Raw genomic sequence first — 25,584 nt, forward strand, 5'->3', positions numbered from 1 at the left:
TTTCATGAATCAGTGAGGTATATATATATACATATACTGTATATATAACCAGATTAATCAAATTCAATAATGATGTCAATTGAAATACATTATTGGTTATATTGAGGGAAGTATGTTATTTCTTTAGGGCAATAATAGTGGAAATAGCAATAGCCAAGACTTAACAGTTAAGTTAACCAGGTTAACAATAAAATATTAATTTAAATCAAATGTGTGCTAGAAGTTAAATTTATTTACTGCCCATGTCTGAATTCAATAAGCTTATTGTATTTCACTATTGTACATTTTTCAGACTGAAATTTGTATTTCTGTTTATTGGTTAATATTTAGAACTCTATACAGTTATATTCAGCTCATTGCGTGAGTGAGTGGCACACATCCATATGCCTTAAAACGTTAAGGCAAGCTGTTGTTTATATTTTTACAAAGCTGAACATTGATGTTCAACTTGTGCATTAAAAATGAATCTAGCAGTATGTGAATCTCATTTGTTATGGGCTGCTGCAAAAACTGGAAAGGCTTTCTTCTGTTGGATTCCATTTCCCGAAATTCCTCTCACCCACTTGCTATTATACCCCCATCTCTCTCTCTCTCTCTCTCTCTCTCATGCACTTGACTACGCCTCCTGTTAAGGGTGTCCCAATATGTCTGAGTACTGAGTGCCCATCCCTCTCTCAAAGGAACTGCATACACTCACTGCCAGACTCACTTAGCACACAGGCAGGCATAGAGCTGTGCACATACAGCTTGATCCAACAGTTAAAAGACAAGAGACAGTTCCAGCTAAAGGACATAGAGCAAGATCACAGCATGGATGCACTGAAGAAGGGATTCTCTATGGCTAAGGAGGGTGTGGTGGCTGCCGCAGAGAAAACCAAGGCCGGGGTGGAGGAGGCAGCGACCAAGACCAAGGAGGGGGTCATGTATGTGGGTATGTACAAATCTAACTGAGGGGAGAAAATCAAAGAGAATTACTGATCCTTCTTAAAAATAAAGTGTTCAAAGTACTGTCTCAAAAAAAAAACGAACAGAGTAAATATACATAAAATGGGATGATTGGTGAATTGGGACATTATTTGTATTGCTTTATTTTTATTTTTATTTTATTTTTATTCCTGTAATCATTAGCTATTAAACAATGTTTTAGAGGTAAACCGCATTACAGTTTGAAATAATGCCAATGACAAAGTCACTCTTAAGTGTTACGTTTAAAAGTATTTAATATACATAGTTTAAATATACAGGTTTTTTATAACATACAATCAAATGCTTAAAGATATATAATAATATTACTCATTAAGGGATGATTGTTAGCTTTTTAATGTTCCATTATGCATTTACTCAATATTATTTCTGCTTATGATATGTGAAAACAACGTTAATTTTTTATCTATATCAGATAACCAAATGAATAAAAGCTGATGATAACAGACCTGCCAGGCAATGAGAAAAAATATGAGGCATAAGCACATTACTACATGTGACCATTGCGCTCAGTGACCAGAATAACATAGAGCATACAAACACATACAGTACCAGCGCCATCCACCTATACCCGTCTCCTCTTATCAGATCAAGAAAGCATCTGCCCAAACTAAACTACATCAGCTATGAAAAAGAGCCTCATACAGCACTATCCTGAGCTGTGACTTTGTGTTTTAATCTCTGGAGGAAAGAGAGATGAAGACAGAAGGAAAGAGAAGAGATTGGAGGAAAAGAAGTGCTTTCTTTTATGTCAATAATTGTTCAGGATGCAATCAACTGACGAGTTTTGTGTGTCCAAACCTTTCAACAAGACAAAAAATCTCCAGACAGATCCATTATAAAAACAAAAGTCATTGAGTTACATTTGTTCAGTATAAGCAAGGTCATACTTTGTGTTAGTGGGTTTATTTTTATGTTTTACATATTAAATGGGTTATTGGGTTATGTTTTGTAAAAGTCAACAGGCAAGTTACATCACAGCTATTTAACATTGTGTGCCTTACATTATTCATTTAGACTGTTTTTCTTGAAAAAAAAGACTACATATTAAACACAAATATCTTAAAGGGATACTCCACCCAAAAATAAAAATTCTGTCATCATCTACTCACCTTCAAATTATTGCAAGCCTGTATTTCTTTGTTCTGCTAAACACAAAAGAAGATATTTGGAAGAATGTCAGTAACCAAGCAGATCTAATCCCCCATTGACTCCCAAAGTATTTATTTTCTCTACAATGGCAGTAAATGGGGCATGAGATCATATTGGTTACTGAAATTCTTCCAAATAGCTTTCTGTGTTCATCAGAACAAAGACATTTATAGGTTTGGAACAATCTGAGCGTGAGTAAATGATGTCCCTTCAATCTGAATATCCGGATAATTTTTCAGCTTTCAGGAGTACACTAGCAAAAAGCTGATTTCAAAGCTGAGAGTCTAAAGCCACAAAAAAGTTGATTTCAGAATAGAAATTAGTAAATAAAAATGTAACTTGTAAAATAGTCACTGTACAGTGATGTATTTGACATATTGTATCTTGCTGTGGTTTTGTGCGAGTGTTATATTTAAAGTGGTGGCAGGTAAAAAGTTCTCTGGTTTTGCTTTTGAAGACTGTGACTGTAAGCACACACTGCACTGTAATTCCATTTGCTTCCAGTCCACTTCACATCCCGGCCCACAGAGACCAAGGTCGGCTCGGGTCAATACACAATCTTTTATGATTCATAATAGCTCTCAGTGTGTGTACACACCGGTGATGGGAATCTGTCAGTATGGCATAGAAAAAAACATCTTTGCTTTCATCGTGTTTAAGAAAAAAACGATACTATCACATCTGAGGAAGGAGAGAGTACTTTTTCCAGGAAAAAGCATGTCTATATTTTATTGGGAATGCTCACATAGATTAGACCTATAATTAATAAATAATTTAATGGTTTTGCGTCATAACAAAGTAATACATTAATATATTAATATGATATTATCATAGGTCAGGTATAAAAATGCAATATACAGTACATAACAGGTTATCTCTATTTCATATCGTTGCTAGAAAAGACCCCAGGGTTAGACATAAACTAAAAAGAGGAAAGGAAAGTGTGTATGACCTGGAATGAAAAATGTATTGGAGATAAATGTCTTCCACTTATGTACAAACCAGTGTAACAAAAAATTCTATTAATTCACATATGCACGCATACACATTTGCCAGTTCACTTATCCAAAGAAGAGACTCGTACTCCCTGTATTCTCTCCCTGTAATACACACAGAGCACAGTGTAAAAATAATTCACATGCATACAAATACATTTTAATATATTGATCATTTGAAAACATATTTTTAATTATTAAATAATATTAATAATAGATTACATTATGCAAATCACACAAAATACCACTAAATTGCTATTGCATTATAACACCAGTTTACTCCTATAACACCAGTTTAACTCTGTGAGTTTAGTCCAGATTCTTTTGAGATGGATTGGAAATTATAGATCCATTAAAGGTGGAGCATACCTTTTTAATTTTTAAAAATTATGGATGTTCCTTTTTGTGTTTATCAATTAAGAAAAATAATCAAAACTCTTAGTATGGGTCCAGGTTGCTGTTTATTCTGCACATCTATATTTAGTACACCACAGACTCCTCCTTTTAATAACAGCAGCAGGCTGCAGAGGTAGAGATGTTTTATGCCTCGTCACGTAATGAGAGATGCTTTAGAGGTGACATCATAATGCAGCAGTGGTTGGGCAGGGGTTATATCTTCAATTTATTGATTGACATAAATGACAAAAGATTCCAAGCTTTTGTGTACATGTTGCAAGCAAAGTGCAAGAATGTGCACATCTTGATAGTAAATCAGCTCTTTGTCCAGAACAGCAGAAACATGTCATGTGTCTCTCTTGAGGGATGTAGTTGTTTTCTCAGTGTGTGTGTATGTTGGGGGGGGGCAATACTGTGGGCTCATAGGTTCCGGGAAGGAACAGAGCTCATGTTTGTTCTACTGGACACTTGTGTGACAGAGATTCAATGCTGGAGACGCCAGGGCCTTTCAGAGGCCGAAGTGGGTTTTTCCACTGTTAGCAGAGTTAGCATGCAGGAAGCATCTCATTGTAGGAGGATGTTTCTGGATCTGTTTTGCTTAATAGCACTTAACAGTTCCATTCAATACTGATTGGAGAACTAGGCATTTTGAGATTTTGTAGATGCTGAATAGCAGATATCTGTCTAAAAATAATCTTATTGAGGCAGATGGTAACTAATTTGTTAAACAAAAGCTTGTGGGGAAAAGCATTTGCTTATTAGAGTTCCTGCCTAAAAGTGTAATATAATTTCATCCTCAATGAGGAAGCATCAACTGTGCTACTGCAACTTTGCAATAAATAATATAATAGGACTATATAATAAACTGTTTTGTTTTTGACAGGCACAAAGACAAAGGAAGGTGTTGTGACAGGTGTAAACCAAGGTACAGTAACAACAAATTAACAGAAACAGTTAATTTCATTTAAGTCCACTTTAAATTGTTCTAGCATTGCGTTATTGTAAATTGCAACAATACATTTTATTCTAATACCATGTATTCTATATTTTTCTTTTCAAATCTACATCTTTCTATATGCATGGAAAGATGTATTGCAACAATGCAAAATTGTGGAAGGCACTAGAAGCACATTTTTTTTTATTGAATTGTGTCTGTCCTAGTTGCTCATAAAACAACAGAGCAGGCGAATCTTGTGGGTGAGACTGCTGTAGCTGGAGCCAATCAGGTGTCAGAAAAGACAGTGGAAGGCCTGGAGAGTGTGGTAGCATCTACTGGCCTGGTCAAACAGGTGAGCACAAACCTAAAATACAATATTTTGTAACATTAAAATGAAAAAGACATCACAAGGTGGATTAATGTATTGAGGTGCACTGTATTATTATTATTGTTTATAAGCTAATAATAATTCAATATGTATTTAAGGTTTTAATTGCTTATTATTTCCGATGGCTGTTATGGTGTTGTTTTGATATTTGATTTGATGATCACGCTTCAATTTGCTTTTTCTTCTTACCCAATCATGGACAGGATGAGCTGGGGAACACTGAGGTGCTTTCAAAAACTCAATAAATGCATGCGTGCAATAAAAGCATGCTGAACGCTCTCGAAACCTAAAACCCATCACCATCAGATTCTAATCTCTCCATTTTAACACATCAAACCAACAAACTAACAAACAAATATCAAAACTGGATAGATGAGAGCTAGACGCTTTAGTTTGTCTGAAATCAGCAACATGAAAGAATGGCACAAATTAGAGTGATCCCATTATTGTATCAGATCACCGAGTGTGAATTACCAATAAACATAAGTTCTCTCAGACAACATAATTACTAAAATAACTAATAAATTATAACTAATAATTAGGGGTGTAACGGTACGCGTATTCGTACCGAACCGTCACGAGGGGAAAATTCCAAAATGAAGTTATCATTCCTATGCCCTACTCCCTTCGAAGGGCAGAGCCCTTGTAGTTTAGACTTTGGAGTGAGCAGGGCACATTATGTAGACGTTTGGAATGCACATGGCAAAGTAAGTGATGTAATTTCCTCATCTTCAGCTGGCATGTTCCTGTGACAACGAAGCATTGTGTCCGTCAGCAGATGTCGCTGTTTTAATGGCATAACTTAAGCATAAAACCTAACTGTTTGCAAATAAACATACATTTTTTTACAAGTTTTTAAAATATGCTATATAATATATAAACACTAATATATATAAAACTTTTCAAAATATAAAATGTATTGTTTATTTGCAAACAGGTTTTATGCCATTAAAATAAAATAATCGTCTCATCGTTGTTTCAGATCATCGCAATTATTGCACATCTCTATAGAAGACACTAGGGGGAGCTGTACTGCCTGCATATTGCATATTTTAGTGTATATAGTGTTACTAAAGCATGGTAATACTTGTAAAATGTACCACCACAACACAATCACTTAAAAAAAAAACATATACAAATTACCTGCAATACAATTTAATATTATTTAAGCAAATCTCAGTGTGAAAACCAGTCTACCAAAATTTCATTAACACACAAGTAAAATTTTATTGTAGTCTTGCAAGTGAGAAAAAAACAGACTAGAAGCTTTTCTATGACTGATAGTATTTTAATGGTGGCTTCAATTCACACCTGATCAATTTACAAGTATTTGGTGGTTGTATTATTGACAGGTAAAAGCCTAAACCTTACATATATGATGACCCATTTTTTTCCGATGTATTTCCAAGAAAAAAACATAGTCTTGTATTCAGAACAATATGGTCGTTTCAATCGCTCAATCAAAAATGTATGAGAATTAAATGTCAAAGCTCAAAAACAGACAATTAATCGTCATAATCGTCAAAGCCCTAAAACAGACAATTAATCGTCATAATCGCAATGATTTATTAGACAATTAATCGTCAGTCAAATTTCATAATCGTGACAGCCCTAGTCACAGGAACATGCCATCTGAAGATAATGAGGAAATTACGTCGCTTCCTTTCTTTGCCAAGTGCATTCCAAACGTCTACATAATGCACACAAATGCCTTGTTCACTCCAACGTCCAGAGGTGGGTAGAGTAGCCAAAATCTTTACTCAAGTAAAAGTACAAGTAACTAGAGAAATTGTTACTCAAGTAAAAGTCACTATTTTAAAATTTACTTGAGTAAAAGTAAAAAAGTATGCAATGAAAAAACTACTCAAGTAGCTAGTTACTTAGTTACTTTGTATCTGATTATATAGGCCTACTACATTAAATTAATATTAACGCCAATATTTTAATATTACATTTTAATCAATATTTTTAATTATCATAAGCAGATATCTTTGCAATATACTAGAGAGACTAAAGAATAGACAAACACAGAAGAGACAAGCATTTCTGTAAATTTCATCTAGTCCTGATGTCAATGTAGTTTACACAACTTATTTAGAATAATAGACCATGTCAAACTAAAGTGAACCTCCTGAGTTTTGCTTTAAAAAGCATGAACTAAACTCAGAGCATTTCCTAAGATGATCTAGAACATCTGCAGTGCTCTCTAAATGAAATACACATTTTTGAACAAATTTCATGTTTTCTCGTGTTGTCACGTGTGTGTTGTGAAACGCTCTTACTTGTAAACAAACAGTAAACAGTGAACCACACGCCCATCAACACGTTTGCTTCCTTCTGTTCTTCAAATGTATATTTCTGCAAGCCCACGTCTCTGTGTCTGACAGGTAACGCGCATGTTGCTGTGTCTGACGAACAGGTCGCGCGCGGGTGCGAGCAAATGGCGGGCATTTATCATCGCTGGCAAACAATATGACACATTTGCAGTTTTGATTGTACAGATATAGATTAATATCCACTTCATCCAACGCTCTTTGTGTTCTGCGTGTTCTTAAGTTTCGCGCTACGAGGAGTGAGTAATCCTGCTTCACATGATTCAGATCGTGCTGCGAACTGAACAAATCATTTGAACTGATTCATTAGCCTATTCAAATGGTTTTGACCATTGTTCAATTAATGCTTTCAAAGGAATCGACTCAAACGAATCGATCACTCGGGAATGCCCGTAAAAAGAGACGACAACCTTGAAATAAACAACGTGTTTTAAAAAGCATATTTTAAAATGAAGGAACTAAGGAACGTCACGCAATGTAAGTTATGTAACGAAGTAAAAGTACAGATTTTCTATTAGAAATTTACTCAAGAGTAAAAGTACACACTTTTAATTTTACTTAAAAAGTACATATTTTCCAAAATGTTACTCAAGTAAATGTAACGAAGTAAATGTAGCGCGTTACTACCCACCTCTGCCAACGTCTAAACTCCGAGTGATCTGCCCTTCGAAGCGAGTAGGGCATAGGAATGATGACTATATTTGGAATGTTGCCTGTGACGGTTCGATACGAATACACGTACCGTTACACCCCTACTAATTCGATTAGTAAAGGTAGTATGTAATCTCCTAACTCATTTAAAAAAAATGAGTGTTTATGTTTTTCTACCTCCAGGGGGAGCTCTCAAAGAAAGAGGGAGCTGTAGAGCAGCCTGCAGATGCTGGACAGTAGGTAAGAGGATCTTGGAATTAAACATATTGCTACTTTTATTAATGCTGTCCTGTAGAATCAGTATGCGGACTTTATGTATATTGTATGTGTCAAAATCGTCTGTAAGGAACAAGTGCATAAAATGCTGTATCCCAAAATGCAAATTGAGCTTCTATTTACAGAGGGAGCATTGCACTGTTTATTACATTTATCATGAAATAATGTGTACTGTATAAAGTTAGCATTGGGTTGGTTCGAGATTAAATACTAGCTATATATGACTTCTCCTGTGCTCTATATCTAACCAAATGTAACAAGTACATAATATATACTGTAAATTGCAAGGAGAGCAATGTAATAGTAATTCAGAACAGTCTTAAGACTAAATGAAGGGACAATTCAAAGGGCAGACAAGAGAAAGAAAAAAAATAGAAAATATACATTAATTTAATTATGTATTTTTTATGTATTATGCAGATAGAAGCATGACCATTTATGAAATAGTTCTTTTTATATAGCCACCATTAATTATTCCTCACTAGACAAGTATAATTAATGATAATGTCATGATGACATGACTGCACTTGTGAATACTGCCTTTTTTTTAATCAAATAAGCAAATCCTATGGAAAGTATATTAAAGGTGCAGTGAACTGGCCGTTTTTATTGTTTTATAGCCTACTATTGTCTGATGTCTACTTATGCCGTTCGCGTGGTTTTTACATTCGAAAACATCAAAATCAATAAGTAATAGGCTATTTTCTACCCTGGTTTTGAGGCCGGCTGGAGAAACGCTTGGTTTTTAAGGGTAACATTATGTAACGTGATTTTACTCAAATTTACGGACTTATTTCCCAGATATGATGGCAAGGCTTTGCGTATAGTTTGTATAAGACAGAAGATCACCGCGATCGCGGGTCTCAAATGTTATAGTTTTCATGATAAATAAACAAACGGTAGACTCCCGGTCAAAATGACCCAGCACTTGAAATAATATCAAAACAGCCTCCATTTTTCGCAAACGGTGGATAAAACCTTTATCCACCAAAATCACAGAGATGCCGATTACACTTATTACAAATGACTAGACGCCCCCAGGTAATACTATCAGGGCATATCAAGCGATCTCTAACAAAGCAACAGTGACGCATAGTAGCCTACAAATAAGTTTTACTCACATAAGATTGCTGCGCCATTCCTATCGGATCCAATATTGACGGCACAGCACTGCTTTTTAATTTTAGTCTCTCCGCAAAGAATTGTTCAAGGAATCCGCGTTGAAATTAAGCGAACAAACGCTCAATGTTTTCCCCACTTGAGCTGGAACGTTTTTAAAAATGAACTTCTCCCATGCATTCCTACTGTCGGAATCCGAAGGAAGGTTATGCAGCGACTGTGTTCTTCCACAACCAGGCACTGCACAATATTTTGCAATCTTTAACGGCATGATGCTTACACTCGCTCTATCTGGTTCCGTGCAGCTTGTTTAGTACTGTCATGCGCCCAGTGGGCAGGGCTCGAGAAGTAGGCGTTGATATTATTCTGTGGAAGCGGTGTTCAACCTATCTATGACTAGATAGGTGCATTCCAGAACCTGCCGTTCGCTGAGCCTCGTGTCAATAAAGGGCTCAGCATACTACATTCGAAATCGAAAAACGACCGTCTGTGACCTGATATCGAACAAAATCTGGTCCAAACGACAAATCGTTTCACTAGTTCGCCACAGCAAACCAAACAGAACTCTCCGGGAAAGTTCGTGTTGGCCGGTAAACACCCTCGAGCCACCATTGGTCCATTGCGCAGAGGCTATTTGGATACGTCATGTAAACCCCGCCTCCAGAAACAAAGGGGTGTTGGATTGTTCGAAAACACTATACCGTCTCTCAACGTTTTCGAGCTTCGTTTTACCCCCAAACGCAGAACGAAAGCGCAATTCGCCTGGACTATGCCGAGCCCTTAACAGATGTAATTTCAGTAACAAGGGCGTTTCCAGGTCTGACACTTACAGGATGTTCGCTTGAATACGATTCCCTTTTATATAACAAAAGCTCGGGTTAAAATTGTGATCCTAGTTCACTGCACCTTTAAAGTATATTAACACAAAGACAACCCGTGATGGCATAAATTTTAAGCTTTATCAATTGAACACATAACTGTTTAATTATGCTTAAATGTACCTCATCACTTTCACTAGTTGTGCAAATTTTCAGACTTGCCAGACAGGACACATGGCGCTTTAGCATAGTTGTAATGCCCAAAAAAATGGGAGAAACGTACATTTTATTTATCTTAGCGCATTGTAGCAGACATAAACGTGATATTTCACCAAGCCTTTGGTCCGTCTCTTCCATTACAGGCTGATGTCAGGATAAACAGGCCCCCATGATGCTCTGCTTGCTGAGAGGAGAGAGTACATTAGCTGCTGGCAATGGCTGAATGTTATCAATGCTAAACCTCTGATGAACACAAACTAATACCAAATTTCACAAAAAAAGAAAGAAACCCTCTTTCTCTCTTCTCACAGACAACCTCTACTTACCTCAGTTTGACCACTTACATCACATACAGAGATAGTATTCGCAAGTAAAAAATACACATGTAACATCATAAACATTATTTAGCTATGCAAGATTTGAAGTGTGCAATGCGCAATATTATCACATGTCAACATTATAAGCATCATTAGTAAATCCTTTGTACACCATCTGTCCTTCTTATACCGCCCTGAAGCAGTTTTCCACCACCCAATGCAATGGATATGAAATTATTTTCACAGTCAACATCAATGAAAATATAAAACATCTAATCCAAACATCCGTTGTCATCTATTGCACATAAAATGACACCTGACAGACCAATCCATAGACACATTTGTAAGATTGAAGAAGATATCTGGCTAAAAAATGTCCCCATCCTAGACTTATGATATAGAGTGTGTTTATAGAGTGATTAGTTTTGTTTTAAGGCTTTGGTAATGTTCTTATATGTAATTTGCTGTAGTAGCCTTTCTAAACGACTGACAAAACCTGCAGATGATATCAGAGCAATTGCTAGCTTTCAGGATTTATGTCTGTGGAAGTCATGCATGCTGTCTTACGATTACTCTCGCTTTAACCACTTGACCATATTCATTTAACTGACATGGGGGAGCCATGACATCTGAAACACTTTTTTAAAAATACATCATCTGTAATAAAATCAGTTTTGTGAAAAATATATTTCTATTCTCATGTTTATTTTTCTTATTTGTTATTATTGTTGATGTCTAATATTGATATTCAATTACCATCCAATGTAGTATTAAGTACATATATAGGTAGCAAAAAGAATACAAAATGTATATGCATTATGAAATGTGACTTGTTGTATAACGTCTTTTGAAAAAGAGGCACGTCAAGCTCCACCCTAAATTAAAAACACTGACTAATTTAACACTGAAAACAACAAAGCCAAGCACACCCTTCCCACCCTAGAACATCCCTCCCTCTCTTCTTTACTTCCCCATTCTCGGCACACCCGCATATCTAATTAAACATGCATTTCACCAAAAACCAAAGAGTTTTCTGCCTAAAAACCCATGTGGCCATTATAATCTACTGAAAAACAGCCCATCGAAATGTCCCACTTTGTAAAATATAATAGTCCCTATGTGTTATCTGAGCCTTTATATTACACTCATTCTACCTTTTGGACATTCCAGTGATGGGAGGAGACAGTGCAGTCCATTATTTTCCACTGGCTCAGAGGAAAGCCATGGACACCAAAACATAAACAATGCAACTGATGTCAGTGATAGCCATAACATTAATATAAAAAAAACGTAACTAAGTGACTACAGCTTATTTGCTTATTGATTTCTTTTGAATTATAAAAAGACATACGAATAAATAAAAAACTGGATCTCAGTACTGTGTAAACCAGGGTTCTTTAAATCCAGTGTTGGAGGGGCAGAGATGAGCTCAAACCCTGACAAAACTCACTCACATGTGATTTTCTAATGATCCTGAAGACCTTGATTAGCTTGCTCAGGTGTGTTTAATCAGGGCTGGAGCTAAACTCTGAAGGGTATTATTGGCCCTCCAGGGCCAGATTTGAGGAACCCTAAAAGTAAACCCCTCACCACCCCACTAAATAAAAAATAAATAGCCTATGACAAAAAAAAACGGATAAATTAATGCATAACACATAGCATTTTTTATTTTCTTTTAATAACATAAGTGGTACACTGAAACCCTGGCAGATGATGGCTCAGTCCACCAGATAAACCAGTCAAGCAAGCTTGAGTTCATTCTGTCGAGAACATGTTTCTGCTCCACCCTGCATGGTTAAAGCAGCCAATAGGCACGCCAATCAATGACGTCCTTACTCTAAGCATCGGCACTAAATAAAACTGCGTGCACAATGCTGCTCAAATCAAAACATTTCGGTCACATACTGACACGCTTGCAAACTCTACAAACATGTCTTTCCTTTCAGGCTTTATGGGTAATAAAGCCGCAGGCTCATTTGTCGACCAGGCTGTGGACCAAGCAGGTGAGTTCCTTGTGTTTAAGAACCTTAAACTTGTGTGGAAAGTGTCTCTGCTTTTGTACTATTTATTCCAAGACACTCGGTGTCGTGATTTAGCAAATAATGAAACAGACATTTTAATTTATATTACTTTAATCTGAAGTGGACAAAGTTTAAAAGTTAAGTAAAGAGGTAACATTTTTTGTAGCCTATGTTCCTACAGTATGACGTTTTAAAGCCATGTTTGGTTCGTTGTTTTACATGTTGAGCCGATGTAAATTCAGTATATTTACATGCGCTAGCCGGTGATTTTATTGCCGTGCCATCTGAATCAGAAATATTTTCATTTTTTTCTGTTATTGAAAAACACCAGGGTTGTGCGGAATCTATCGTTTGATGCATCGTTGATCTATCGTAAATGCATTTGACGCTAACCCAAACCGTAACTCCCTCAATTCTCTGACAATGCATGAATTGCGTCATAAGAGGTCATTTAAATCTTTGTTTACAGAAGTCATCCTGAAAAAGTGTGCATGACAATTAAATAAGCCTTAGTTTTGTTTTAAAAAATAAAAACATGATGAATAGCCTACCTGTAATACTATAAGATTCAGAGTTATCACATGAAGTGTGCACTTTCCTGTTTGCCACAAAAAGGCAATAGTTTTCCATGTAGTTTTCAAGTAGTTTCATACATTGTATTTAAGTCACTGCAGTGTTTGTTCTTCACAAAAGTAGCTATTAGATGACATATTTCTTGAGAATGCAGTTAGTCCAGTAATGGCATTTTAAGACCTTAGAAGAAGTAGTGTTAAAACAAGCCTTTCAAGTTTTGTATCTATAGAATCTGATAACATTTCTGTTTAATTATCCAGCTGCTGTAGCCAAAAGGAAAGTGAAGGAAGCAATTACTGGAAAAAAACAGGTAGATAATGCAGGGGGCATGGGAGATCTTTTCCCATCCGAGGGACAGAAGAAACCAAAGCAAAAGGAAGGTGGACTGTTTGGTGGCCTCCTTAACACAGAACCAGGAGCGCAACAACCAGCACCACCAGCAGCTCACAGCAGTGGAGATGACGGTGGTGAGTTTGACTATCATTAGTGGAGAAAAATAAATCTAACCGCATATATTCATTTCTAGAGATCAAGTGAAGATATAAAATATAACATATTTTCATCTTGGACATAATGTAAAGTCAAATAAAAACCCTAAAAAAATACTATTTTGTGTTCGATTAGGTTTCGCTGATGCGCTGGATGATCTGGCGAGTGAGTTTGCCACACAGAAATGATGTTCCTTCAATTAGGAAACACCTCTGCCGAACACCAGCACTGTTGAGAGTCATGGACATGAAAGCATATTTAATTTGTAACTTTTGTAAATAGTTTTAAATATTAGTTTAACATTTTCAGCCGGACAACTACATGAAATATTAGAAACTACCACCTGTGCACATCACATTCTTATGTTAATTCGTTCAAATAAAAACACATTTTTTTTGCATGTTTTTGTTTTAGATGTCATGTTTCATTACAATATATTAATTATAATAATATATATTAAGTGTTTATTAAAAAAAGTCTCATAATATGGATCGCCTTTGTATGATTTTTGCTGGAAAAAACATTTGATAGTTGGTCAAACCATATATTTTACATAAAACAACAGAAAAAAAGGTGAATTTGGAACACAGCACATATTTTCATTAACATTTTATTTGTTTAAACAATAAAAGCCGATATAAAGTATATTGTTCTTCAGTGGAATTCAAAAAGTTTCATATTAAATGCTATAATAATGAAAATAAAGATTTGTTCCCAAAAATAAGCCCTTACATTTGCATATAAAGAAATGCAATCATTTATCAATAAGGTCCAGGCCACAACTTAAAAAATGCTTATCATGAAAAGTCATCATGAAAAACCGTTTCAAAGAGCAGCAAAACTAGATAACCTTGTGCAATTTTTTTGGTAACTGATATAAAAAGCCTGAGATTCATCTTGCATCACTTTCCCGATTGACCAAATTCATGTCAAAATGGAAAGAAACAACAAAAACTAGGTAGGTATTAGAAACTACAGCCACATGCCATGTCATTAAGGATGTTATTGTGATTTTAAAGCTTTAATAGTCCTCTATGTGCAGCTTCATTAATACCAGACCCGAAGAAAACCCAACCAGGTAGTAAAAAATAAGGCAGAATATACTTTTGGTCTTTCTTGACAAACATTCCTGCTGTGCAAAGAGAATTATATGTGCATTAAAGTGACTTTGGTTTTAATTTTTTGTAACAGTCATGAATATTTGAAAAGAAGCACTAGATGAGATTGGAGGCTTTTGAATATGCATATTGGTAACCACATGCATAAATGATAAGACTATATTTTTATGTGTGTATAAAATGTAAACGTGAGGAGCAGAGAGGTTAATGATACATCTCAGGTCTGTGCAAAACATCAGACCCAGATGTACAGAGAGAAAAGATCATTAATAAAGGCATCTATGTGAAGGTAAGGCCTGCCTCGTGGTACACTTTGAAGACTTTTTCAATGGCGTTGACATAGGCTGCAGTTCTGAGGTCCAGCCCGAGGTTATACTTGTTGGATGTGCGCATGATTTGCTAAAAGGAGGAAAAATAAGTTCTGTGAATAAACAAAGCAATACTAAAGCATTGCTTTATAAACATTTTATACATCAAACTAACCTACACGGTATTTGAGGGGCGTCAAAACACAGGAAATCTTTCACATGCTGATTCGACCAAAACCACACATGCATGTGATCTCATTTCCAATTCAGAAACGAATGAAAGCAACAATAGCACATGAATAACCAGTTGCTGTTCTCTGGTTACCAGATCTTTGTTCCACACAAACACACTAGCTGGGTGTGTAACAGGTTTGTGTCAATGTTTAGAAGACAATAAAGATCGTGCTGGGGGCACTCATGCTATCCTATACATGTACTCTATCTAATGACGTAAAGAGGTCATAACATCTTCAGAGCTGATAATGTATCATGTTAAGAAAACATCTAAATCTGTGCACTATACTCACATTGCATGTTATGATTGTTTTAACGTAAAAAGTAAAGGAAAATAATCAAAGCAGAAAAAAAGATAATATCTACAGTACTTACTCTGGCAGAACGCTCCATTGTGTACGCCAATCCAGAATGCACAATGTCCTTCTCAGAAGCACCCTAGAAAAAATTAAAAAGACCTTATTGTCTGGTAAAAAAAAATTACAGTAGAAAAAGACGTTTTATTAAAAGACACAAGCTTACGTTCATGTGTTATGTACTTACAGCAATCCTGGCTTGAAATTCAGAGGTGGGCACGACAGGAATGGCTCCACCGTGTTTTCCAAACTTCCTTTCCACACTCTCCTGGACAGACACTGCCAAAGAATGCAATAGATTCCCATTAGGAATCGGAGATCTAACATATTTGTCTAGGGGAGTATTGATCAAAAGTATTTTTACACTAGAAACTCCTTGTTCCCTCTCAGTGTACATCTCCTACATGTTTTGAAATGTACTCTAAATATGTCCGAGGCTGAAACACTGAATTAGAATTAACCAAATTTATTCTAGTGCAGGTGAATATGTGACAAAATACTGTGTATGCATGATGGTACATGTTGCTTTTGGAGTCAACAACAATATATAAAAAAGCATTCTCTCCTCCCTTTTAAAAAGTTGATAGGCCTATTTATTTTGCTATCCTAACTGTGCAAAATGATGTAGAATTTTATTTAGGGCATTTACCCAGCAGGAAACCAGCGGGGAACCACTAGAGCTTAAAAAAACAACAACAAGAATAAAGTTTTTGGTACTAGTGTTGAATGTGGTCAGACATTACTGTTGACAGATTCAGTCTGTAGTGTATGTCTCTGTTTGTGGCTGCCTCTGTGTTCTCTTCCTGCAACATCTGCACCATGTGACCAGCAATAATGTACTGTAGGGTTCTTTCAGGCCATCCAGATGAAAGGCAGGATACAGCAATTGCTTGTGTATTTGTGTTTGTGTGTAAGCATGCCAAAATACACAGGGGAACACTAATCTCGCTGCCTTTCCTTGTAAGAACAGAAATAACAAAGTGAACATAACAGCTAATTATTCTAGCCTGTCTGCAACATAATGTAGAGCAATATACTGTTTACCACTTTCATCAGTAAGAGTAACAGCAAACACTACTATATATTGTGCTATTTTGCCACAGTCACGTTGAGTGGTTAATGTATTTATGATGGACTTACTAAGGAGGTGATAGTTTGAGTCTCTTTCGTATTTGAAGGTCAATCTGCCATAACTGACGTGATTAAGATTCTTCAGCCACTCGAAGTAGGAGACGGTCACACCTCCAGCATTCAGGTACATATCCTATACATATAAAAATGTATGTAATAACTTCTTTAATTGCTAGGTAATAATTTGTGCTCAAAAGCATTCTGTGGCATTCTGCCTTGGCTGAACAAGACATTTTGCATTTACTAAACAAAAAATTCAATCTGGCTGTGTGGTTGTGTGACAAGAACATTTATTTATTTATAGAACTTTATTTATTAAAATATTAGAATCTCAGGCATCAAATTAGTATACTGTATATAATCATTAATTATAAATATTTGTATACTGTGACTTACAGGAATCACCATGATGTTCCTGTCTAGGAATATCTTGTCTGCTTCAGGTGTAGTGGGGCCATTGGCTCCCTCAGCAATGATCTGTCAATGCACAACACAGTCAACACCTGAAATACTATGTTAAGCACTTGTGGTATGGTTGGATCTGTTGACCTCTAACCTTAGCCTTGATATTGTGGGCATTTTTCTTCGTAAGCTGCTTTTCACTTGCAGCAGGAATCAGGATATCACAATCGGCTTCCAAGATGCTGCCTTCATAGGGGGTGGCCCTGGGGAAGCCGACGATAGTGCCATTGGCCTGAGAGAGAGAGTTTGTATAAAATCTGATTCTTCTGTCTGCAGTACTGCTTATTGACCACAAGATGGCTGTCTTACAGAATTTTCTCTGCCCTGATGAAATGTAATGTTCATGCAAGTTAACAAGCACGGATTTACACTGACCAGTTTGTAGTCCTCCAGCTCCTTGGGATCGATTCCGTTTGGGTTCCAGATGCTTCCGTCCACCTCTCCTACACCCACACACTTCGCTCCGAAGCGGTGCAGATAACGCATCGAGTGCAGGCCCACATTACCGAAACCCTGCCAGAGAAATCAGGAGACAGCAGAATTGAATTTTGCTTTTGTCTGCAGCTATAGGGATGGTAAAAAGTGCATGGTATGAAATGTGTATGCGGTTCATCGGTTTTAAGGGCACACCTGAACATCTGAGTGGACATGAAAATTATGTGAATTTAGCTTCTGAAGAAAGTCAAACCATGTTCATGTGGCAATATGAGGAACACTGTGGTTAGAGCCATTTTGAGATGCCATCATTTTTCTAGCATTTGGCACCATCTTGTGGTAAGCATAGAAAAAGCATATGATCTCAGTAAAATTATGTGAAACATAACATATTTTTTTTAGCATTTTTTTTTTTAATTAAAGTTACGAAATTTAGCATAAGAATTCTGCACTTTTTTTAAGTTCACTGATCAAATGTGACACTGACAATTTCCCTGCTTGCAGTGACGCTGACAAAAATGTTGGCATTTTATAAAAATATTTTAGAAATAAGGGAGAGCTCATGTCTGTTTATATATATTTTTACAAATATTGATGAAGCCTCTCATGCAAACACTGTCTATAAATACTTAAGTAAGCAAACTCAGAATGGCCCATGTCAGCATACACCAAGTGCTGAGATGCAGTTATCGACTAATGTACGTCTGTAAGCAGCACCCATGCAAATGGCTTGATATATTTCTCAGCAGACTGTGTCAAATATCCATATTTAAAACCCACAGACTTTGAACCAATAAATACAGAGAAGATTCAATATGGGCACAAAAGCATAATGTAAGGACAATTAAATGGGCAAACCTGAATGACAAACGTCTTGTCTGCAAAGCCAGGATTCATGTTCAGCTGGCTCATGTAAGAAGCCTCATTGACAAAGTTTTCAATGCCATGGAAGACACCACGACCAGTGGCAGATATGCGCCCGTGGATGCCACCCTGACTGATGGGCTTACCCGTGACACAGGCATAAGCGTTGATATCCTAAAAAGGATATCAGAAAAGAATAAAAAAGAAAACATTTTTTTTTAAGAATTCAAATTTAAAATGAAAAGAATGTTGTTTGTATTGAAATGGGAATGAACTAACCCACAACAATTGACCACAGATGTGTGACGTACAAAGACTACACAGACCACTAGTGCTTCAGCAGGATGTTATATATTCATAGCTCTCATGTTCTTTCATTTATCTAGCTGCAGGGCAGCTTGCAAAAAGACACACACATCATCACAGCCATCCAGACAAAGCAACTGACTGCCATGGGAGGACAGATTGTAGACTTTGTCAGTAAAGCATGGAAAAATACACACAGGGAGCTTTGTTCTCCTAGTCTCATAACACCACGCACTTTGTCAGGAATAGTCAAGGCTCTGGGCATTGAGTCAAAAACATGGTGACAGTCTGTTTTTAAGAGATATCATGCATAATTTTTTGACATCAAAGCAAAACAACAGTGTACATCAAAGAGAAAACCACATTTTCGAAATTAGGAAACACGATTTACGAAACAAACAATCAAAATAGTAGTACTAGCCCTGCTGATAAAAAAATAAACACTTTATGCTTTTGTTTGAGAAAAATTGTGTAAAACAAGTGTTTAATAACAGTGGAACAAGAGAATGACTACTTGCATATTTTGAAAGACCTGAGCTCCAATAAGTGAACCTATGCTTATCACACTAACATAATACTATAATACTATACTTGTTGTAGTGTTATGTCTACAATCTTATCTATCCGGCATAGTAAATATTAACTTTATCTTTGGTGACCTTAAAATAATCTAAAAGCACCATAACATCACTGTTATTCAGTTTAATAAAAGTTTCATGTATTTAACTGGTAAAACGCTGACTTTATAATAAGATTCCATGAACTACTACATTACTTAAAATGAACTAACAATGAACAAAACCTCTTCAGCATTTTCTTTGTAAGGGTGAATTTCAACATGTTGTAAACATTGTTTAATTAACATTAGTTAAATGAGTAGTTCACTTTCAAATAAACCCCCATTGTAATTTTTATTCCTACTATAGAAAGTCAATGGGGGCTTGTTTTGAAGTGAACTAATCCTTTAAAGGCGGGGTAACCGATTTCCGAATTACGCTTTAGACAACCGAGTCGGGCCGAGTACCAAAACAACCTTGTAGCCAATCAGCAGTAAGGTGCACAGTGCACAGGACGGACATTAGCCGAGCCGAGCGCTGACGAAAGAGAAAGATGGGGGTAGGGGTGTGTTTGTTTTGGTGATTTGAAAAGAGAAATCGGACACCCCGCCTTTAATGCAAAATAAACTAACATAAACAATAGTTATAGTGATACAACCGCTGGGAACATTTGTTGTTCACTGTTAATTCATGTAATTCATGTCCTTATTGTCAATTCTTGACGTTTGTGTAAATGTCCATGTAAATCTGAATTTGAAGTCACTAGCATAGTGCAAACAAATCAAACACTCCAACAGAAGTATATTTTTGTGCAAGCAACCCATTATATGCCTTAAACTTACATTATGACCCATAGTGTTGGCATAAGTGTCAGCAATCCAGGACATTTCCCTTTCTCCTGTACTCATGTCAGGGGCTGGGACATCAATGCCAGGCCCTGATACAGAAAAGAAAAAAAGAGATTTGAATCCTCCCCTCATACTGACATGACTCTGCACACCTCAGATGTCTCTGTGTCAACACATTTTAACATGAAATGGCAATTGTACACTGTAACCGAGAGCAGTTATACTGTAATGACAGAAAGGAAGGTGCAAGCCAACACAGATCCCAAAACATGACCTACTGCATGAGGAATGTTGGCACCAACATAGTGTTTTCTGAACTTATGTAATTTAAATCCAGTTTATGTTGGTCTGGAGGATAAACAATCAATTAACTTGTAATGTAGAAGAGGTTTCAATTGCAGGTTCATAACAGACCTGAATTCCTCACCGTGCTAACTGATGCTAAGTATTTCCTGACTATTGTTGTTCCTGGGTGTTGCTTTGCTCTGTATTTTTTAAGCTGTAATGAAATACCTTGTGTGACAATTCAAAAGGAAGCACACACATTGATACATCAGTTTGAAACATCAACTACTCAAAAAACAATTTCTAGGAAGACCAACCACAAAAAACTTTCTCTGGTACTTGAAATGAATCTCATTATGGGCCAAGACAGAGGTATAACGTGTTAAAGGGACCTAAACATTTGGACTAATTTAATTACTTCTTTTAATAAAGAGGAACCAAGAGCAGGGAATGAGCTGAATGTAGATGGATATTCTAAATTTTCGGGACATCTGTGAGTTTTGTGGGTACAGATTTTGTTTGGGTTTGCCCATAACTCACCAATAAAGCCCTTTTTAGCCAGCTCAATGGTAAACCTTCTTGTGATCTTCTCCAGTTCATTGTCCTGCAAGGAAAGCAAAAATGAAGAGACATCTAGAAAGAAATAGCAAAATGTGACAATACTTAAGCTCTGACTAACAGCATAAACCAACCATCTATTTACACAAGACTTTAAACTGATAGTTCACCCAAAAAATTAATTTCGTCATCATTTACTCACCCTCTTGTTATTTCAAACCTTTATGACTTTCGTTCCTCCGCAGAACACAAAAGAAGATATTTTGAAGGAAATTGGTAACCAAACAGCACTGGCCCATATTCACTTGTATGGACACAAAACCAATGCAAGTGAATGGGCGCCAGTTAACAACATTCTTCAAAATATCTTCTTTTGTGTTCTCCAAAAGAAAGGGAGTCATACAGGTTTAAAATGACAAGAGGGTGAGTAAATGATGACAGATGTGTTATTTTTGGGTGAATTATCACTTCAAAATGAAAGGTCAATATTTACAATATTTCAAGGTTTACTTTCATTAATGAAAAACAAAATACTCACAGAGTAATTCCTTGGGTTAATTTTTACACCAGCTTTAGCTCCTCCAAAAGGCACATCTGTTAAAAGCACAATGGTTGTAAGAATGATCGTAGGTTCTTAAAACAAAGAAAAAACGAAATGCTTCAACAAAATCAAACGCACAATTTAAATGCACAACTTACCTACAACTGCACATTTGTATGTCATTAGTGAGGCGAGAGCTTTCACCTCATCGACTGACACCTCAGTGCTGTAACGTATACCTGGAAAATAAAAGCACTGCTTATTTCTTACCGAAACGCGTTATGATGCATGAACAGTAGACACTGTTTCTAATGAGCAGGAGAAGCCTTCTAATGAGTTAAATTATGGGCAATTCTGGCCTCACTATTTCAACAACCTCATTCAGACTGTAACTAAACCTACATATCCATTTTAGGCCATTCAGAGTAAGAGGTCTGGAAAATTCAAAACGGTTTAACAGCCTTGTGCAAAAACATGTCTGCAGTTCTGAGAGGGGAAATATTATGGGACAGACAGCCAACCAACTATCATGATGACTCACTCCCTCCGCTGAAGTGCGAGCGAAGGAAATCTGGGCAGGACCAAAACAGGGTGTGGTTAAAGTCAGTGTGACTACCCAAACTACACAACCCTGTTTCCAATAGTCCTCATAAATGCGACTTGAATCGTGTTTCCTGGTTTTTGTTAGTGGTGCTAAAGACTAGCCGTTTCAATGGCGGACTAAAAACCTTGAAATACCCATAGGAAACAGTCTCTTTCATGACGTATGGGTGTTTGAGTGAGTGAGCTGAGGACATTCTGCTTTTTAGCAGCTGCGTTGGCAGGCACTAGTCATAAATCAAACTATGCACAAATATGAAAAGAGCATGTTCTGTGAGTTCAAAGTCTACTTCCTCTCAGCCATTACATTTGACTCTTCTTTTTCTTTATACTTGATCAAAGAATAGTATTTTTAGTAAATTTACATATCTTATCTTTTTATTATTTATTGATGTTGTCGTTTAGTTTGCAACTAAATCTTGTAAACCAAAATCAAATAACTAATCAAAATTAAATGTTAACTACTTATGTAGACACTTTAGGGAGTATCTTAACAGTATCTTAATCAGTGATGTCCTGTCACACATGCACATGATGTATATCTAGTTTCCAGGTTATAATCCGAATTGAATGATCTAAATCTACCATTGAATCTAAATTGAAGAATAATCCCAACACTTGCTTACTCATATGCATTTAAATCACATACAATGCAGGGGATTGATAAAAAAAATCAACTATAGAAAACAACATGCATTTAGAAAAATAACGTACAAGTATGTCCGCTAAAAAGTATAATAAAGAATAGTATCAAAAAGGACATGGTTCAAGGAATCATCATTCAAGGAAACTGCGGAGAGGTTGAACTGCACTGGGGTCTTCCACCTCCCTTCCTGGAAAGCTTTGCAGAGTAAGTACTGACAAAGCAGAATAAATAACTCTATAAATAGATGTGCTTTACAGGCCAAAAGTGATAAAAACACCTCTTACACAAACACATTCCATTGTTAATGAATGATTTCACGACAACTTCCAACTGTAAATATGCACACATATCTCTGCAAAGATAAAACTGTAGGCTACATGAAAAAATGAGGTAAAGCAGAGCTACCCAATAAAATAAATACACAGGAACAAGACCGACCACATTCCTGTGCTGAAGATGACTGGAAATCTACTAAAACCGTGCAACAGCACAGGACAGTATATGTACAGTTATATTCATTGATTCAATCCACCACTTTACTGTTTGTTTCTGAAAGAGTCTGGCATGCGTATGAAAGAACAGCTTCTGCTACATACATATTTTTTTTATAAAATAAAAAAATGCATTTTGTATTATAAAATTAGGTGGCAACGTCTTAATCGCGCTTTAAAGTTTAAATGAAAGGTATTATTATATTACATTTTAATTTTACAGGGTTCCATCAAATTCAAGTTATCCTGCCAGGAAAGCCACCGCAGAGTGTCGCTGTTGCACACCTTCAATTTATCGAAATTCAACACGAGGCCTGTCAAATTACAGAGACGAAAGCAGTTAAATAAATGCGTTCGGATACGTTCCACATCTTGCATTGAGTTTGGAAAATGTTTTTTGACAGGTAAGACCATATGTTTTTGTACTATACGAACTCGCAATGGCATGCCTTTTCTGTCTCTCCGGACCGACTGCTTCTCTAAACTCCTCACACACACACACACACACACACACGCAAACGCAAACGCCCAGCGGTTCAAAGTGTCTCACCTCCTTTACAAGGTGTCCTGTGCTGGCTGTGTTGAGCTCTGTACCCCTCGATCATCTCCCACTCCCCGTTATCTCTCTTGATGGGGAACGACACGGACAGGACGTGGTTGCACGGATTGATGATCTTGAGGATTCCCCGGACTCTGTGTCTCTTCTGCTCGGGTGTTTCTCTCGTCTTCAGGTCGTGCACCAGCTTGTCCTCCACGATCGACGCTCCGCGGTCGAAGAAACCTTCAACCATGCTGAAAAAGTTTGGATCATCATCCTTCCCCTCCACGGCCTCGCTGTAGCGGCGGACCCGCAGAAGAGACGCGGAAGCGGGCAGAGCCGAGTCGACGCATCCCGAGGCCAGAGCGCCGCTGGCGGCTGCGCGACTGACGAGCTCCCCCAGATACCTGTACATGATTTTGATCCGGTGCGCTTTTTCTGTGTTTAAAGAAATGAAAGAAAGTAAAAAGGTCGGTATTTGAGGGTAGGGCGGGGTGAAAAAACGAACACCACGGCTCCTCCTTTTTCTGCTCAACTCAATAAAGTGACAGCATGAAGGCTGTTTGGGAGTTTTTTTTAAAGCAGCAGGAAGGCGCGCCTGGGTCTCCACCTCAAGCTGGGAGGGCGCTCATGGAGCACACAGTAAACACTGCTCGGTTGCTTTGAATACGTTTTTGCGACTCATGGTTGTCAGGAAAATATGGGGTTCCATTTGTGCCAAAAATGTGTCGACTGCTTTATGCCTTGTACTATACATTTGTCTTTGTCTACGGTCATTGCCTACTTGTTCAGGTAAATCAATATATGTTGACGTGTATGTTGTCTGTTGAAGTCATATTAATATGTCGTCCTGCCGTATTTTTCACTGTTGTCCTTATTGTCGTTTGGTTCTGTCAACTTTACTGTCGTTCTGTTCTGTCGTCCGTGCTGTCGTCCATGCTGTCGTCCTGTCTGTCGTCCGTGCTGTCGTCTGTCTGTCGTCCTGTCTGTCGTCCGTGCTGTCGTCCTGTGTGTCATCCGTGCTGTCGTCCTGTGTGTCATCCGTGCTGTCGTCCTGTCTGTCGTCCTTGCTCTGTTAGCTTTAAAATCGTTTAAACTGTCAAATATGTGCACAGGCGCAGACGCAAAGATGTCCAAACAAACGTCTTAACCTCACAAAAAAAGTTTACAAACTTGTGTGTCAGCTATAATGCACACCATTTTTGTGTATGAGTCCATACAGTAGTGAAACACATAGGAGTATTTGCATTTGATTTGACGGTTTATTATAATAAATATAAAAAATCTAAATGATGTGCATTATAGCTGACACACACATGAACATTGTACAGCAAGTTTTGTGGCTGTAAGTCATTCCCTTTAAATGCTATTGAGCTTTTAAACAAATATTTTACTTTAGAGATGGTCCCTAAATTCACGAACGTCCAACGTCAAACCAACTTTATGGCAGTAGTGCAAAGTTGAAGCGCGCACGGCACGAACTTGTTAGCAAGCACAACTCTGAAACAATGTCAGTTTGCTATCTGGGTAGTCTGCTGAAAAAAAATTGTGAAATTCGGCTTGGATAATCCTTCCAGTTACGAGTCAGACTCGACTTCCACGTTGCGCATTCAGTAAAAAGGTTTAAGACCTGGAGGT

The 25,584-nt window shown here is 37.1% G+C and overlaps 3 protein-coding genes across 4 annotated transcripts; 2 read left to right on the plus strand and 1 right to left on the minus strand.

Moving 5' to 3' along the window:
* Window positions 1–665: 665 nt before the first annotated feature.
* On the plus strand, window positions 666–11,273 carry sncga (synuclein, gamma a). 2 transcript variants are annotated; one of them, XM_057342378.1, is made up of 6 exons: window positions 667–931; window positions 4,411–4,452; window positions 4,689–4,816; window positions 5,056–5,076; window positions 8,020–8,076; window positions 10,412–11,273. In XM_057342378.1, exons 1-5 carry the CDS (start codon window positions 811–813, stop codon window positions 8,074–8,076), a joined length of 369 nt encoding a protein of 122 aa, XP_057198361.1. In that variant the 5' UTR covers window positions 667–810; the 3' UTR covers window positions 10,412–11,273. The 2 variants fall into 2 exon arrangements, with proteins under 2 accessions (XP_057198362.1, XP_057198361.1); XM_057342379.1 differs by lacking the exon at window positions 5,056–5,076 and having other exon boundaries at window positions 666–931.
* Window positions 11,274–12,453: 1,180 nt separating this feature from the next.
* Window positions 12,454–14,153, plus strand: zgc:193505 (uncharacterized protein LOC559113 homolog). The gene is made up of 3 exons (XM_057342380.1): window positions 12,454–12,588; window positions 13,440–13,646; window positions 13,804–14,153. Exons 1-3 carry the CDS (start codon window positions 12,516–12,518, stop codon window positions 13,854–13,856), a joined length of 333 nt encoding a protein of 110 aa, XP_057198363.1. The 5' UTR covers window positions 12,454–12,515; the 3' UTR covers window positions 13,857–14,153.
* A 109-nt stretch (window positions 14,154–14,262) lies between these two features.
* On the minus strand, window positions 14,263–24,679 carry glud1a (glutamate dehydrogenase 1a). Its single transcript, XM_057342377.1, has 13 exons — window positions 23,959–24,679; window positions 21,830–21,910; window positions 21,669–21,724; window positions 21,113–21,176; window positions 20,282–20,376; window positions 18,571–18,750; window positions 17,653–17,790; window positions 17,372–17,509; window positions 17,212–17,292; window positions 16,825–16,948; window positions 15,872–15,963; window positions 15,704–15,766; window positions 14,263–15,185 (listed from the first exon to the last, which is right to left on the minus strand). The coding sequence occupies exons 1-13, from the start codon at window positions 24,359–24,361 to the stop codon at window positions 15,066–15,068; spliced, it is 1,635 nt and encodes a 544-aa protein (XP_057198360.1). The 5' UTR covers window positions 24,362–24,679; the 3' UTR covers window positions 14,263–15,065.
* Window positions 24,680–25,584: the final 905 nt, after the last annotated feature.

The sequence above is a fragment of the Triplophysa rosa genome, linkage group LG9 (genome assembly GCF_024868665.1).
Source record: "Triplophysa rosa linkage group LG9, Trosa_1v2, whole genome shotgun sequence".
Taxonomy (NCBI): domain Eukaryota; kingdom Metazoa; phylum Chordata; class Actinopteri; order Cypriniformes; family Nemacheilidae; genus Triplophysa; species Triplophysa rosa.